The following is a 17,688-nucleotide window of genomic DNA, read 5'->3' on the forward strand; positions in this document are numbered from 1 at the left end:
ATCAGTGTGTGTGTGTGTGTGTGTGTGTGTGTGGAGTCTCCACTATTAGCGCTATGTATCAGTGTGTGTGTGTGTGTGTGTGTGTGTGTGTGTGGAGTCTCCACTATTAGCGCTATGTATCAGTGTGTGTGTGTGGAGTCTCCACTATTAGCGCTATGTATCAGTGTGTGTGTGTGTGTGTGTGGAGTCTCCACTATTAGCGCTGTGTATCAGTGTGTGTGTGTGTGTGTGTGTGGAGTCTCCACTATTAGCGCTGTGTATCAGTGTGTGTGTGTGTGTGTGTGGAGTCTCCACTATTAGCGCTATGTATCAGTGTGTGTGTGTGTGTGTGTGTGTGTGTGTGTGGAGTCTCCACTATTAGCGCTATGTATCAGTGTGTGTGTGTGTGTGTGTGGAGTCTCCACTATTAGCGCTATGTATCAGTGTGTGTGTGTGTGTGTGTGTGGAGTCTCCACTATTAGCGCTGTGTATCAGTGTGTGTGTGTGTGTGTGTGTGTGGAGTCTCCACTATTAGTGCTATGTATCAGTGTGTGTGTGTGTGTGTGTGGAGTCTCCACTATTAGCGCTATGTATCAGTGTGTGTGTGTGTGTGTGTGGAGTCTCCACTATTAGCGCTGTGTATCAGTGTGTGTGTGTGTGTGTGTGTGTGGAGTCTCCACTATTAGTGCTATGTATCAGTGTGTGTGTGTGTGTGTGTGGAGTCTCCACTATTAGCGCTATGTATCAGTGTGTGTGTGTGTGTGTGTGTGTGTGTGTGTGGAGTCTCCACTATTAGCGCTATGTATCAGTGTGTGTGTGTGTGTGTGTGTGGAGTCTCCACTATTAGCGCTATGTATCAGTGTGTGTGTGTGTGTGTGTGTGGAGTCTCCACTATTAGCGCTATGTATCAGTGTGTGTGTGTGGAGTCTCCACTATTAGCGCTGTGTATCAGTGTGTGTGTGTGTGTGTGTGGAGTCTCCACTATTAGCGCTATGTATCAGTGTGTGTGTGTGTGTGTGTGTGGAGTCTCCACTATTAGCGCTGTGTATCAGTGTGTGTGTGTGTATGTGTGTGTGGAGTCTCCACTATTAGCGCTGTGTATCAGTGTGTGTGTATGTGTGTGTGGAGTCTCCACTATTAGCGCTGTGTATCAGTGTGTGTGTGTGTGTGTGTGTGGAGTCTCCACTATTAGCGCTGTGTATCAGTGTGTGTGTGTGTGTGTGTGTGGAGTCTCCACTATTAGCGCTATGTATCAGTGTGTGTGTGTGTGTGTGTGTGGAGTCTCCACTATTAGCGCTGTGTATCAGTGTGTGTGTGTGTGTGTGTGGAGTCTCCACTATTAGCGCTATGTATCAGTGTGTGTGTGTGTGTGTGTGTGGAGTCTCCACTATTAGCGCTATGTATCAGTGTGTGTGTGTGTGTGTGTGTGGAGTCTCCACTATTAGCGCTGTGTATCAGTGTGTGTGTGTGTATGTGTGTGTGGAGTCTCCACTTATAATAATAAGTAGCTAATAGTGGAGACTCCACACACACACACACACACACACACACTGATACATAGCGCTAATAGTGGAGACTCCACACACACACACAAACACACTGATACATAGCGCTTGAAGTTCTCCACATCTTCAGGACAGAGGAGTTTACACTTCACCGTGTTTCTCAGTAACATGAGCAGCTGAGATTATTCTCTCTTATTAACCTGAAGATAGAATAAAGAGAGACTGCTGAGGGGATGAGTGTTAATAGCTGATAGAGAGAGAGAGAATAGAGAGAGACTGCTGAGGGGACGAGTGTTTATAGGTGTGGTTTGTTCTAGTGTCAGTGTGATGTCACAGTCTTCTCTCTCTCCTCAGGATGATCTCAGGTCTCTCCATAGCTGTGATTCTCCTTCTTGTGAGAGACATCTGGTCCTCCTGCAGCTGCTCAACGTCGCCATCGTCAGGTGTGAGTGTGAACTGCAGCTCTCAGGGTCTGAACACAATTCCCGATTTCCCATCAGACACCACGGAGCTTTATCTACAGCACAACATCCTGCTCACGGTTCCTCCAGGGTTCTTCGACTCGTTTCTGATGCTTCGTGTGGTGGATCTGTCTGAGAATCCCTTCCACTGTGGCTGTAACATCCGGTACCTGAGAGCCTGGCTCCTGAAGAACCGAGAAGTGAACACGGTGCCTCCTAGGTGTTCCACGCCGTCTTCTCGGGCGCACAGAGCCATCACCGGCCTGAGCGAGACCGAGTTCTTGTCCTGCGTGAGGAAGCGCTGCTTCACTGCAGGGTATAACCTGGCATTAGCGCTCCTGCTGTGTGGAGTCCTGGGCTTGCTGCTGTGGAGCCTCCTCCTGGCCAAAGGTCTTTCGTTCACTCTGGGCATCGGAGAGAAGCATGGCGGCCTGCGGGCCGAGTCCCTGCGCTCGCTCAAACCCAAACACAGAGCCAAGGTGAAGAACGTCACGCAGTGGAGCGAGGATCTGGAGACGCCGCTGCTGGACATGGACATCCTGCCGCAGATCATCGACACGCTGCACAAACACCACAACATCAAGATTAAAGAGACCTGATCCACACGCCTGTGTTCTGACCAGCTGGACGAGTCACGACTCTGACGTCTGACCGGAGTGTAAACACTGGAGTGGATTGACCAACGCTTTCTTTATGGAGCTTTTCTTTTTCTTAACTGAAACTGAACTTTTGTTAGAGAAAACTTTGAGAAGTTGCTTCAAATTTTGACTCAAATTTGTAAAATCCAGTTCCTGAATCTCAACACCTGAAGAGCTTTAAACTCAACTAATTTACTCCATTTACATAGAATTCAGACAGTCCTAATATGAACTTTATTACAATAAAAAAATTACTTTATTTAAATTACCTTACTCTAACTTTAAATTAAGGTATTTTTTTTTTCATATTTCAGTCACTAAACATCTATTTCACTTCTTTAATGGGTTTCCTTTGTTTGTTTTTTAAATATTGTATTTTATCTTATTTAATTCCTTTTATATTTTAACTCCTTTTTATCAGTTATTTTTTTGCCTCTCATCAGTTTTTTTTTTTTTTTACAAAACAAAAATAATGAACTTGTTTTAATTTTCCTGAATAATTTATATTTTCACTAAAATATTTATATACTATATTTTCAAAAAATAAAGACACTTCAGTATGAGTTTCTGTCATCAGCGCATTTAATGCACTTTTAAACATTTTACGAATCTCTGGTCAGATGAAGGAATGATGTTTGAATTATTGGGAGAATTTATTTATAAAATCAGTTTTGTTTTGTTTCCCTTCCCCCCCTCACGTCAGTGACCATAATAAATGCACAGGGTCAGTCTGGTCCCGATCCTCCTCCAGCTTTATTGATAGTTTAAAATTACATTTTATGTTTTTATAGGACTTCAGCTGCATCTTTCCCTTCTGACTTAAAAACAGATTACAAGCAAAATGATTTTTTACAGTAGTCCAAGTGATAGTGTACAAAAATAATATTTGATTTCTGTGAAAACATTCTCCTTTTGCAAATTAGTGACATCCACAAGCTTACTGGTCTTGATAATTTACCATAGAAATGACCTTTTTTTTTGGAAGCTTTAGGCATTTATGAGCAATGTACCAAAAAAACATCTGAATTGAAAATAAAGTAAATGAGAGGAATTCAGTGTTTCAGAATTGTTATGAATATTAATAAAAGAACATTTCCTCACCCCAAAGTGTGTGTGTGTGTGTGTGTGTGTGTGTGTGTGTGTGTGTGTCCAGATTAAGATGGAGTTCTGTGTTTGTGCACATTATCGCCGTCACACTCTTTAAGCAGACTCGTTATTCCCTCTGATTTTATTCCAAATCAAAAATAATAATAATAATAATAATAATAATAATAAATCCGTACGCAGAAGTCGAGGCTTTCCCGTCTGTCGTCTCTGGGAAGCTCACGTGAAGCGAGCGAACGCCTCGAGGTCCCACACCGACACGCTGCGCTCCGCACGCCGGTCAACACGTGGGCAGGCATGGCCCAGGGGTTTTAAACAAAGCGCTATTACACAACACCTCTAGCGGAACTAAACACACATCTGATACTGAATGCAAAAAGATTTTTAAACCCCTTCTCTCGCTTAAATCTTTTTTTTTCTTTAAACATGTCGAGCAGCTCGCGGACCGGGACAAGCCTCCGTCTGCCCACCTTTAGCCAATGAAGAGGAAAACCCAGAAAATAATACAACCATCAACGTGAAAAAGGAGGGGCCGATGAAGAGGGGAGGGGGCGTGTTTACGCCGAGGCCTCGATGGTACACTCCCGTGCCAGGTGACCCGTCTTCCCGCAGTTATAGCAGTTCACCTCACTGGCCTTACTGCACTGGACCGCCACGTGACCAATCTCACCGCACCTGCACAGGAACATCACTCACATCATCATCATCATCATACACAGTGTCATCACCACACACACACACACACTGTCATCACCACACACACACACACAGTGTCATCACCACACACACACACACACACAGTGTCATCACCACACACACACACACACTGTCATCACCACACACACACACACAGTGTCATCACCACACACACACACACACTGTCATCACCACACACACACACACAGTGTCATCACCACACACACACACACACACAGTGTCATCACCACACACACACACACACACACACAGTGTCATCACCACACACACACACACACTGTCATCACCACACACACACACACAGTGTCATCACCACACACACACACACAGTGTCATCACCACACACACACACACACAGTGTCATCACCACACACACACACACACAGTGTCATCACCACACACACACACACACAGTGTCATCACCACACACACACACAGTGTCATCACCACACACACACACACACTGTCATCACCACACACACACACTGTCATCACCACACACACACACACAGTGTCATCACCACACACACACACACAGTGTCATCACCACACACACACACACAGTGTCATCACCACACACACACACACACAGTGTCATCACCACACACACACACACACAGTGTCATCACCACACACACACACACACAGTGTCATCACCACACACACAGTGTCATCACCACACACACAGTGTCATCACCACACACACACACACAGTGTCATCACCACACACACACACAGTGTCATCACCACACACACACACAGTGTCATCACCACACACACACACAGTGTCATCACCACACACACACACACACAGTGTCATCACCACACACACACACACACAGTGTCATCACCACACACACACACACAGTGTCATCACCACACACACACACACACAGTGTCATCACCACACACACACACACAGTGTCATCACCACACACACAGTGTCATCACCACACACACACACACACAGTGTCATCACCACACACACAGTGTCATCACCACACACACACACACACAGTGTCATCACCACACACACAGTGTCATCACCACACACACAGTGTCATCACCACACACACAGTGTCATCACCACACACACAGTGTCATCACCACACACACAATCTCACACACACACACTGTCATCACCACACACACACACAGTGTCATCACCACACACACACACACACAGTGTCATCACCACACACACACACACACAGTGTCATCACCACACACACACACACAGTGTCATCACCACACACACACACACACAGTGTCATCACCACACACACACACACAGTGTCATCACCACACACACACACACAGTGTCATCACCACACACACACACACACACAGTGTCATCACCACACACACACACACAGTGTCATCACCACACACACACACAGTGTCATCACCACACACACACACAGTGTCATCACCACACACACACACACAGTGTCATCACCACACACAGTGTCATCACCACACACACAGTGTCATCACCACACACACAGTGTCATCACCACACACACACAGTGTCATCACCACACACACACAGTGTCATCACCACACACACACACACACAGTGTCATCACCACACACACACACACAGTGTCATCACCACACACACACACACACAGTGTCATCACCACACACACACACACAGTGTCATCACCACACACACACACACAGTGTCATCACCACACACACACACACAGTGTCATCACCACACACACACACACAGTGTCATCACCACACACACACACACACAGTGTCATCACCACACACACACACACACAGTGTCATCACCACACACACACACACACACACAGTGTCATCACCACACACACAGTGTCATCACCACACACACACACACACAGTGTCATCACCACACACACACACACAGTGTCATCACCACACACACACACACACAGTGTCATCACCACACACACACACAGTGTCATCACCACACACACACACACACACAGTGTCATCACCACACACACACACACACAGTGTCATCACCACACACACAGTGTCATCACCACACACACAGTGTCATCACCACACACACACACAGTGTCATCACCACACACACACACACAGTGTCATCACCACACACACACAGTGTCATCACCACACACACACACAGTGTCATCACCACACACACACACACACAGTGTCATCACCACACACACACACACAGTGTCATCACCACACACACACACACAGTGTCATCACCACACACACACAGTGTCATCACCACACACACACACAGTGTCATCACCACACACACACACACACAGTGTCATCACCACACACACAATCTCACACACACACACACCACACACACAGTGTCATCACCACACACACACACAATCTCACACACACACAGTGTCATCACCACACACACACACACAGTGTCATCACCACACACACAGTGTCATCACCACACACACACACACACAGTGTCATCACCACACACACACACACAGTGTCATCACACACACAGTGTCATCACCACACACACACACACAGTGTCATCACCACACACACACAGTGTCATCACCACACACACAGTATCACCACACACACACACACAGTGTCATCACCACACACACACACAGTGTCATCACCACACACACACACAATCTCACACACACACACTGTCATCACCACACACACACACACAGTGTCATCACCACACACACACACACCGTGTCATCACCACACACACACACCGTGTCATCACCACACACACACACCGTGTCATCACCACACACACACACCGTGTCATCACCACACACACACACAGTGTCATCACCACACACACACACAATCTCACACACACACACTGTCATCACCACACACAGTGTCATCACCACACACACACACAGTGTCATCACCACACACACACACAGTGTCATCACCACACACACACACACACACTGTGTCATCACCACACACACACACACACACAGTGTCATCACCACACACACACACACACACAGTGTCATCACCACACACACACACACACACAGTGTCATCACCACACACACACACACACACAGTGTCATCACCACACACACACACACACAGTGTCATCACCACACACACACACACACAGTGTCATCACCACACACACACACACAGTGTCATCACCACACACACACACACAGTGTCATCACCACACACACACACACAGTGTCATCACCACACACACACACAGTGTCATCACCACACACACACACACAGTGTCATCACCACACACACACACACAGTGTCATCACCACACACACACACACAGTGTCATCACCACACACACACACACAGTGTCATCACCACACACACACACACAGTGTCATCACCACACACACACACACAGTGTCATCACCACACACACAGTGTCATCACCACACACACACACACAGTGTCATCACCACACACACACACACAGTGTCATCACCACACACACAGTGTCATCACCACACACACACACACACACACAAAGTGTCATCACCACACACACACACACAGTGTCATCACCACACACACACACACACAGTGTCATCACCACACACACACACACAGTGTCATCACCACACACACACACACAGTGTCATCACCACACACACACACACAGTGTCATCACCACACACACACACACAGTGTCATCACCACACACACAGTGTCATCACCACACACACAGTGTCATCACCACACACACACACACAAAGTGTCATCACCACACACACACACACAGTGTCATCACCACACACACACACACACAGTGTCATCACCACACACACACACACACAGTGTCATCACCACACACACAGTGTCATCACCACACACACAGTGTCATCACCACACACACAGTGTCATCACCACACACACAGTGTCATCACCACACACACACACAGTATCACCACACACACACACACACAGTGTCATCACCACACACACACACACAGTGTCATCACCACACACACACAGTGTCATCACCACACACACAGTGTCATCACCACACACACAGTGTCATCACCACACACACAGTGTCATCACCACACACACACACAATCTCACACACACACACACACACAAAGTGTCATCACCACACACACACACACACAAAGTGTCATCACCACACACACACACACACACACAGTGTCATCACCACACACACACACACACACACAGTGTCATCACCACACACACACACACACAGTGTCATCACCACACACAGTGTCATCACCACACACAGTGTCATCACCACACACAGTGTCATCACCACACACACACACAGTGTCACCACACACACACACAGTGTCATCACCACACACACACACAGTGTCATCACCACACACACACACAGTGTCATCACCACACACACACACAGTGTCATCACCACACACACACACAGTGTCATCACCACACACACACACAGTGTCATCACCACACACACACACAGTGTCATCACCACACACAGTGTCATCACCACACACACACACACACACACACACAGTGTCATCACCACACACACACACACACAGTGTCATCACCACACACACACACAGTGTCATCACCACACACACACACAGTGTCATCACCACACACACACACAGTGTCATCACCACACACACACACAGTGTCATCACCACACACAGTGTCATCACCACACACACACACACAGTGTCATCACCACACACACACACACACAGTGTCATCACCACACACACACACACACACAGTGTCATCACCACACACACACACACACAGTATCACCACACACACACAGTATCACCACACACACACACACACACACACACTGTCCTCACACACACACACACACACACAATGTCCTCACACACACACACACACAATGTCCTCACACACACACACACACACACACACAATGTCATCACACACACACACACAATGTCATCACACACACACACAATATCACACACACACACACAATATCACACACACACACAATGTCACACACACACACAATGTCATCACACACACACAATGTCATCACACACACACAATGTCATCACACACACACACACAATGTCATCACACACACACAATATCACACACACACACACACAATGTCATCACACACACACACACACACACACAATGTCCTCACACACAATGTCCTCACACACAATGTCCTCACACACAATGTCCTCACACACAATGTCCTCACACACACACACACACACACACACACACACACTGTCCTCACACACACACACACACACACACACACACAATGTCCTCACACACACACACACAATGTCCTCACACACACACACACACAATGTCCTCACACACACACACACACACAATGTCCTCACACACACACACACACAATGTCCTCACACACACACACACACAATGTCCTCACACACACACACACAATGTCCTCACACACACACACACACACAATGTCCTCACACACACACACAATGTCCTCACACACACACACACAATGTCCTCACACACACACACACACACACAATGTCCTCACACACACACACACACACACACAATGTCCTCACACACACACAATGTCCTCACACACACACACACACAATGTCCTCACACACACACACAATGTCCTCACACACACACACACAATGTCCTCACACACACACAATGTCCTCACACACACACACACAATGTCCTCACACACACACACACACACAATGTCCTCACACACACACACACACAATGTCCTCACACACACACACACACAATGTCCTCACACACACACACACACACTGTCCTCACACACACACACACACACTGTCCTCACACACACACACACACACACTGTCCTCACACACACACTGTCCTCACACACACACACTGTCCTCACACACACACACTGTCCTCACACACACACACACAATGTCCTCACACACACAGACACAATGTCCTCACACACACAGACACAATGTCCTCACACACACAGACACAATGTCCTCACACACACACAGACACAATGTCCTCACACACACACAGACACAATGTCCTCACACACACACACACACAATGTCCTCACACACACACACACAATGTCCTCACACACACACACACACAATGTCCTCACACACACACACACAATGTCCTCACACACACACACACAATGTCCTCACACACACACACACAATGTCCTCACACACACACACACAATGTCCTCACACACACACACACACAATGTCCTCACACACACACACACAATGTCCTCACACACACACACACACACACACACACACACACTGTCCTCACACACACACACACACACACTGTCCTCACACACACACACTGTCCTCACACACACACTGTCCTCACACACACACAATGTCCTCACACACACACACACACACACAATGTCCTCACACACACACACACACACACAATGTCCTCACACACACACACACACACACAATGTCCTCACACACACACACACACACACAATGTCCTCACACACACACACACACAATGTCCTCACACACACACACACACAATGTCCTCACACACACACACACACAATGTCCTCACACACACACACACAATGTCCTCACACACACACACAATGTCCTCACACACACACACAATGTCCTCACACACACACACACAATGTCCTCACACACACACACACAATGTCCTCACACACACACACACACACACACAATGTCCTCACACACACACACACACAATGTCCTCACACACACACACACAATGTCCTCACACACACACACAATGTCCTCACACACACACACACACACACAATATGTCCTCACACACACACACACAATATGTCCTCACACACACACACACACTATGTCCTCACACACACACACACAATATGTCCTCACACACACACACACACAATATGTCCTCACACACACACACACACACACAATATGTCCTCACACACACACACACACAATGTCCTCACACACACACACACACAATGTCCTCACACACACACACACACACAATGTCCTCACACACACACACACACACAATGTCCTCACACACACACACACACAATGTCCTCACACACACACACACAATGTCCTCACACACACACACACACAATGTCCTCACACACACACACAATGTCCTCACACACACACACACACACAATGTCCTCACACACACACACACACAATGTCCTCACACACACACACACACACACAATGTCCTCACACACACACACACACACACAATGTCCTCACACACACACACACACACAATGTCCTCACACACACACACACACACACAATGTCCTCACACACACACACACACACACAATGTCCTCACACACACACACACACAATGTCCTCACACACACACACACACAATGTCCTCACACACACACACACACAATGTCCTCACACACACACACACACACACACAATGTCCTCACACACACACACACACAATGTCCTCACACACACACACACACACAATGTCCTCACACACACACACAATGTCCTCACACACACACACACACAATGTCCTCACACACACACACACACAATGTCCTCACACACACACACACACAATGTCCTCACACACACACACACACAATGTCCTCACACACACACACACACAATGTCCTCACACACACACACACACACAATGTCCTCACACACACAATGTCCTCACACACACACACAATGTCCTCACACACACACACACACAATGTCCTCACACACACACACACACACAATGTCCTCACACACACACAATGTCCTCACACACACACAATGTCCTCACACACACACAATGTCCTCACACACACACACACACACACAATGTCCTCACACACACACAATGTCCTCACACACACACACACAATGTCCTCACACACACACACACACAATGTCCTCACACACACACACACACACTGTCCTCACACACACACACACACACTGTCCTCACACACACACACACACACTGTCCTCACACACACACACACACACTGTCCTCACACACACACACACTGTCCTCACACACACACACACTGTCCTCACACACACACACTGTCCTCACACACACACACACTGTCCTCACACACACACACACTGTCCTCACACACACACATACTGTCCTCACACACACACACACACAATGTCCTCACACACACACAATGTCCTCACACACACACAATGTCCTCACACACACACACAATGTCCTCACACACACACACACAATGTCCTCACACACACACACAATGTCCTCACACACACACACAATGTCCTCACACACACACACAGATCATTACACCACAGTGACATCCTCCTCCAGTCATCATTCATATAACAAGTCCATAAGAGCACTATTAATACTTATTAATTAGCATTATATATATATATATAAGCAATAACTAATACACCTGTGATCATCAGTAATAATAATAATAATTATATTATTATTATCAACTACAGTAATCATTTAGTGCATTAGGGATCGTTCAGCAGGAACTGGAACAGAACTAGCAGTAATAAGTGCATTAGCAATGACGCTCATTTTATTAGCAATATTAGTGTACTCGTAGCAGCAAGAGTACATCTTATACAGCAGTAGCACTAGCAGTCAGTAAAAGTTAGTAGCAGTAATAGTGGTCAGTGGTAATGGAGCAGTTATAATTATTAACAGTCCTCATATGAGTGAATCATTAGCATGTTAGTAGGAGTATTATTTTATTAGCAGTAATATTTTATTAACAGTATTATTTTATTAGCAGTAATATTTTATTAACAGTATTATTTTATTAGCAGTATTTTATTAGCAATATTGTATTAGCAGTAATATTTTATTAACAGTATTATTTTATTAGCAGTAATATTTTATTAACAGTATTATTTTATTAGCAGTATTTTATTAGCAATATTGTATTAGCAGTAATATTTTATTAACAGTATTATTTTATTAGCAGTATTATTTTATTAGCAGCAAATTATTTGCAGTAACATTTTATTAGTATTATTTTATTAGCAGTATTTTATTAGCAGCAAATTTTTATTAGCAGTATTATTTTATTAGCAGTAATATTTTATTAACAGCAATATTTTATTAACAGCAATAAAAAAAGTAATTGAAGGTAAGGTAAAAGAAGTGTTTTATTAATGGTAGTTCTGTAGTAGTAGAGTAATTGTTAGTGGGGTGTAGTAATGTTAGCAGTATTGATAGTGATGAGCGTTTATAACAGTAGTTATTACTCAGTGTAATGCGTGTTAATAACAGTCTATCACTACAGCAGTATAGTGTGTGTTTATGACAGTAATAATCATTAACAAATAAACAGTATTTTATTTGCAGTAGCAGGACGGTCATCATTAGTAGAACTGTAACTGTAATGATTGGTCAGAGTTATGATGAAGACTAGTATGTTACGCAGGTCAGTGTAGCGGGCAGTGAAGACATACCGATAGCACTTGACTTTGTCGCACAGTTTCTGGATGTGTCCGAATCCACCGCAGGAGTAACACTTCTGCTCGTTGGCGTGGTCACAGTCTCGGGCCACATGTCCGGCCTTACCGCAGTTATAGCAGCACTGCTCACGCTCCTTCTTCGGCTCCTTACAGTCCCGAGAGATATGACCGCTCCGGTGACAGTTATAACATGCTGTGGTGGGGGTGGGGGGGGGCAGACAGTCAGACAGAGAGGTTTACAAACCACCACACAAGTGTCCATCACATGTCCAAAACACAAAATCCCAGTCGTTTTTATTAAACAGATTTTAACTGTAATAATTATTTCAGTGATTACTATTAGCATTAACAATTGTTATTAACAGCAGCATAGTAACATATCACTGTTAATGTCAGTATATTAACTCATTTTGATTATCAGCAGTGTAACAGTGGCATTAGAAGTAATGATTACTGGTGGAGGCAGTATCTGTGGCACAAAGTAAACCAACCTGTATACAGTAGTGGAAGTACTTAAGAGTAGTAACTGTAGTAATAACACTAAGACTAGCCATTTATAGCAGTATAAATCTAACTACTATACTACAGCTAATCATTACTAGCAGTGATCAACAATAAGAGTGTAATAAGCATGTAGTACTGTGCCATCATTAATCTAGTAGTAGAATTGTCTAGTTATTATTATTTTTGGTAGAACTTGCATTTTTTTTATGATAATTAGACTAAGTTAGCAGTAGTAGTGACATATCATTAAAAAAATAATAGCATTATTTTATTAGTATGTTATTGGTGATGTTTCTGCTAATAACTTGTGTAAATAATTAGCATGGAGTGTTAATTGTCTCACCATCCTCGGTCTGTTCACAGTCGCGGGCGATGTGTCCCTGCTCTCCACACCGGTAACAGAACAGATCTGCAGAATAAACACACAAATAAATACCGAATCCATCCGTAAACCCATCCACACGTTCAGGGCCAGTCCTCACCTTTCCCTCGACCTCTGCCCCGCCCACGGCCACGCCCTGCATTGGGGCAGTTTTTCACCCAGTGTCCTGAGCGACCACATCCAAAACACTCACTGCTGCTCATATCCATCACCTAAAAGGATTAAACACATTATTTATTTATATATATATATATATATATATACACACACACACATACATACATATATATACACATACACACATATATATACACATACACACACAATTTCCCAAGTCGTGGTTTACACACTGAATGTGACGAGAGAGAAAAAAAAAAGTTGGTGGACACTTAAACCAGAATGGACATGGACACGTGGGGGACTGGATAAGCTTTCTGATGTAAAATTAATAATAGCCAGTAATATTCTCAGTGTGTGTGAATCTCCAGAACTGACCACCTGACCATCTCAACTCTTTTATAACAGGGCCAGAACATGACTAGGTGTGTAGCTTACATGGCTAACACATGGGAAGCACATGCTAGGTAAAAGGTCACACATGAGGGGTCAGATGAGCTTTCTTCATCAGGAAAATAAATTAATTTAATTTTAATTAATTTATATTGAATGGGTCTGAAATAAGACATTACATAAAACACTTTAAATATATTCCAGTCTTTAAGTATTATATGTAGTATATGTATTTATGTAGTATATTTAAATGGATAACCGTTTATTAGGCTAAAAACCTTCAATAGAGTGACCGCTCATTAGTTGATTAATAATATTAATTGAACAGTTAATTTAGTATTAGAAGACTTTTGTTATTTCTGCACTGCTCATGCGCAGGGCCTGCGTCCGCTCGTGCAAGCACGCGCACACGAGACCAATCAGCAGAAATCAGCACACAACCTCGGTGTTTATTCATTTCCTCAATGTAAAAAATATAGTTAATGGTTATAAAGTTTACAAATTTCTGAATAATGTTTATGAGCATGAAATAACTCGATAAAAGACGCATTTTGCGTGAACACTTTCCCGCGCAGCCACGCTACAGCTAGGCCACAGCTAGCTAACCTGCTAGGCTAAACTTGATCTCGAGCAACGTTTCGCAGCACGTCTACACCATCCTAACGCAAAAATATAAACATTCACACAATACATCGTACATCACATTAAAAACGGCTTCAATTTCTCTTATAATGAGCTTAATGTTGAGTAAGACTTACCCACTAATCTTCGCTGCTATCCTAGTTAAGCTACGTGACTCGCTGCTCTTTGACTCCGCCCCTCATTCGCTCGCACTCCGTCTACGCCACATGTGATTTGCGCATGCGCTCGACTGTTCGCACGTCGCACGCATGTCCGTTCACCCTGGCACTCCATCTGCGCATGCGTCTAAGCAGTCGGACCGGCCAAAAATGACATATACTGCTAACCGGAAGTGTTATATTGGCCAGTGAGACCACCGCCCCCGTGAACTGTCCAATCACATCTCAGAGCTGTCAAAAAATGTATTTATATATGAAATGTATATATAATTAACTGAATATATATCTAAATAAATAGAAAATAATACGCATACCATATACTATACCATATAACTACCAACTAAATAATAATCTAACTAACTAACCTACTAACTAACCCGCTACAGAGAGCTCTGGGGGTCACTGTGTTTGTAGTGAGAGCTCTGAGGGTCACTGTGTTTGTAGTGAGAGCTCTGAGGGTCACTGTGTTTGTAGTGAGAGCTCTGGGGGTCACTGTGTTTGTAGTGAGAGCTCTGGGGGTCACTGTGTTTGTAGTGATAGCTCTGAGGGTCACTGTGTTTGTAGTGATAGCTCTGGGGGTCACTGTGTTTGTAGTGAGAGCTCTGGGGGTCACTGTGTTTGTTGTGATAGCTCTGGGGGTCACTGTGTTTGTAGTGATAGCTCTGGGGGTCACTGTGTTTGTAGTGATAGCTCTGGGGGTCACTGTGTTTGTAGTGATAGCTCTGAGGGTCACTGTGTTTGTAGTGAGAGCTCTGGGGGTCACTGTGTTTGTAGTGATAGCTCTGAGGGTCACTGTGTTTGTAGTGAGAGCTCTGAGGGTCACTGTGTTTGTAGTGATAGCTCTGGGGGTCACTGTGTTTGTAGTGATAGCTCTGAGGGTCACTGTGTTTGTGATGATAGCTCTGGGGGTCACTGTGTTTTTAGTGAGAGCTCTGAGGGTCACTGGGTTTGTAGTGAGAGCTCTGGGGGTCACTGTGTTTGTAGTGAGAGTCTGGGGGTCACTGTGTTTGTAGTGAGAGCTCTGGGGGTCACTGTGTTTGTAGTGAGAGCTCTGGGGGTCACTGTGTTTGTAGTGATAGCTCTGAGGGTCACTGTGTTTGTAGTGAGAGCTCTGGGGGTCACTGTGTTTGTAGTGATAGCTCTGAGGGTCACTGTGTTTGTAGTGAGAGCTCTGGGGGTCACTGTGTTTGTAGTGAGAGCTCTGAGGGTCACTGTGTTTGTAGTGAGAGCTCTGGGGGTCACTGTGTTTGTAGTGAGAGCTCTGAGGGTCACTGTGTTTGTAGTGAGAGCTCTGGGGGTCACTGTGTTTGTAGTGAGAGCTCTGGGGGTCACTGTGTTTGTAGTGAGAGCTCTGAGGGTCACTGTGTTTGTAGTGAGAGCTCTGGGGGTCACTGTGTTTGTAGTGATAGCTCTGGGGGTCACTGTGTTTGTAGTGATAGCTCTGAGGGTCACTGTGTTTGTAGTGAGAGCTCTGGGGGTCACTGTGTTTGTAGTGAGAGCTCTGAGGGTCACTGTGTTTGTAGTGAGAGCTCTGGGGGTCACTGTGTTTGTAGTGAGAGCTCTGGGGGTCACTGTGTTTGTAGTGATAGCTCTGAGGGTCACTGTGTTTGTAGTGATAGCTCTGAGGGTC

The 17,688-nt window shown here is 45.2% G+C and overlaps 2 protein-coding genes across 2 annotated transcripts in view; one reads left to right on the forward strand and one right to left on the reverse strand.

Annotated features, from left to right (window-relative positions):
• The window catches only part of gp9 (glycoprotein IX platelet), a 15,552-nt gene extending 12,073 nt beyond the window's left edge, over positions 1–3,479 (forward strand). Inside the window, exon 2 of the mRNA XM_058409172.1 lies at positions 1,839–3,479. Within this exon, the coding sequence (XP_058265155.1) occupies positions 1,840–2,544 (705 nt within the window). The 5' untranslated portion in view covers position 1,839 and the 3' untranslated portion in view covers positions 2,545–3,479. The remainder of the gene's footprint in view (positions 1–1,838) is intronic.
• cnbpa (CCHC-type zinc finger, nucleic acid binding protein a) lies at positions 3,318–16,172 on the reverse strand. The gene is made up of 5 exons (XM_058409174.1): positions 16,017–16,172; positions 14,849–14,960; positions 14,710–14,775; positions 13,857–14,055; positions 3,318–4,362 (listed from the first exon to the last, which is right to left on the reverse strand). Exons 2-5 carry the CDS (start codon positions 14,955–14,957, stop codon positions 4,245–4,247), a joined length of 492 nt encoding a protein of 163 aa, XP_058265157.1. The 5' UTR covers positions 14,958–14,960; positions 16,017–16,172; the 3' UTR covers positions 3,318–4,244.
• Between the last annotated feature and the right edge of the window lie 1,516 nt (positions 16,173–17,688).

Source organism: Hemibagrus wyckioides, linkage group LG15 (assembly GCF_019097595.1).
Source record: "Hemibagrus wyckioides isolate EC202008001 linkage group LG15, SWU_Hwy_1.0, whole genome shotgun sequence".
In the NCBI taxonomy this organism is placed as follows: domain Eukaryota; kingdom Metazoa; phylum Chordata; class Actinopteri; order Siluriformes; family Bagridae; genus Hemibagrus; species Hemibagrus wyckioides.

Bases quoted from the DNA above. Each gene is read 5' to 3' on its own strand.
- cnbpa (XM_058409174.1), bottom strand. From the start codon at position 14,957: ATGGATATGAGCAGCAGTGAGTGTTTTGGATGTGGTCGCTCAGGACAC. The intron at 14,056-14,709 runs GTGAGACAATTA...CCCCCACCACAG, and splicing joins CTGTGAACAGACCGAGGATG to CATGTTATAACTGTCACCGG. The intron at 4,363-13,856 runs GTATGTCTTCAC...GTTCCTGTGCAG, and splicing joins GACAAAGTCAAGTGCTATCG to GTGCGGTGAGATTGGTCACG.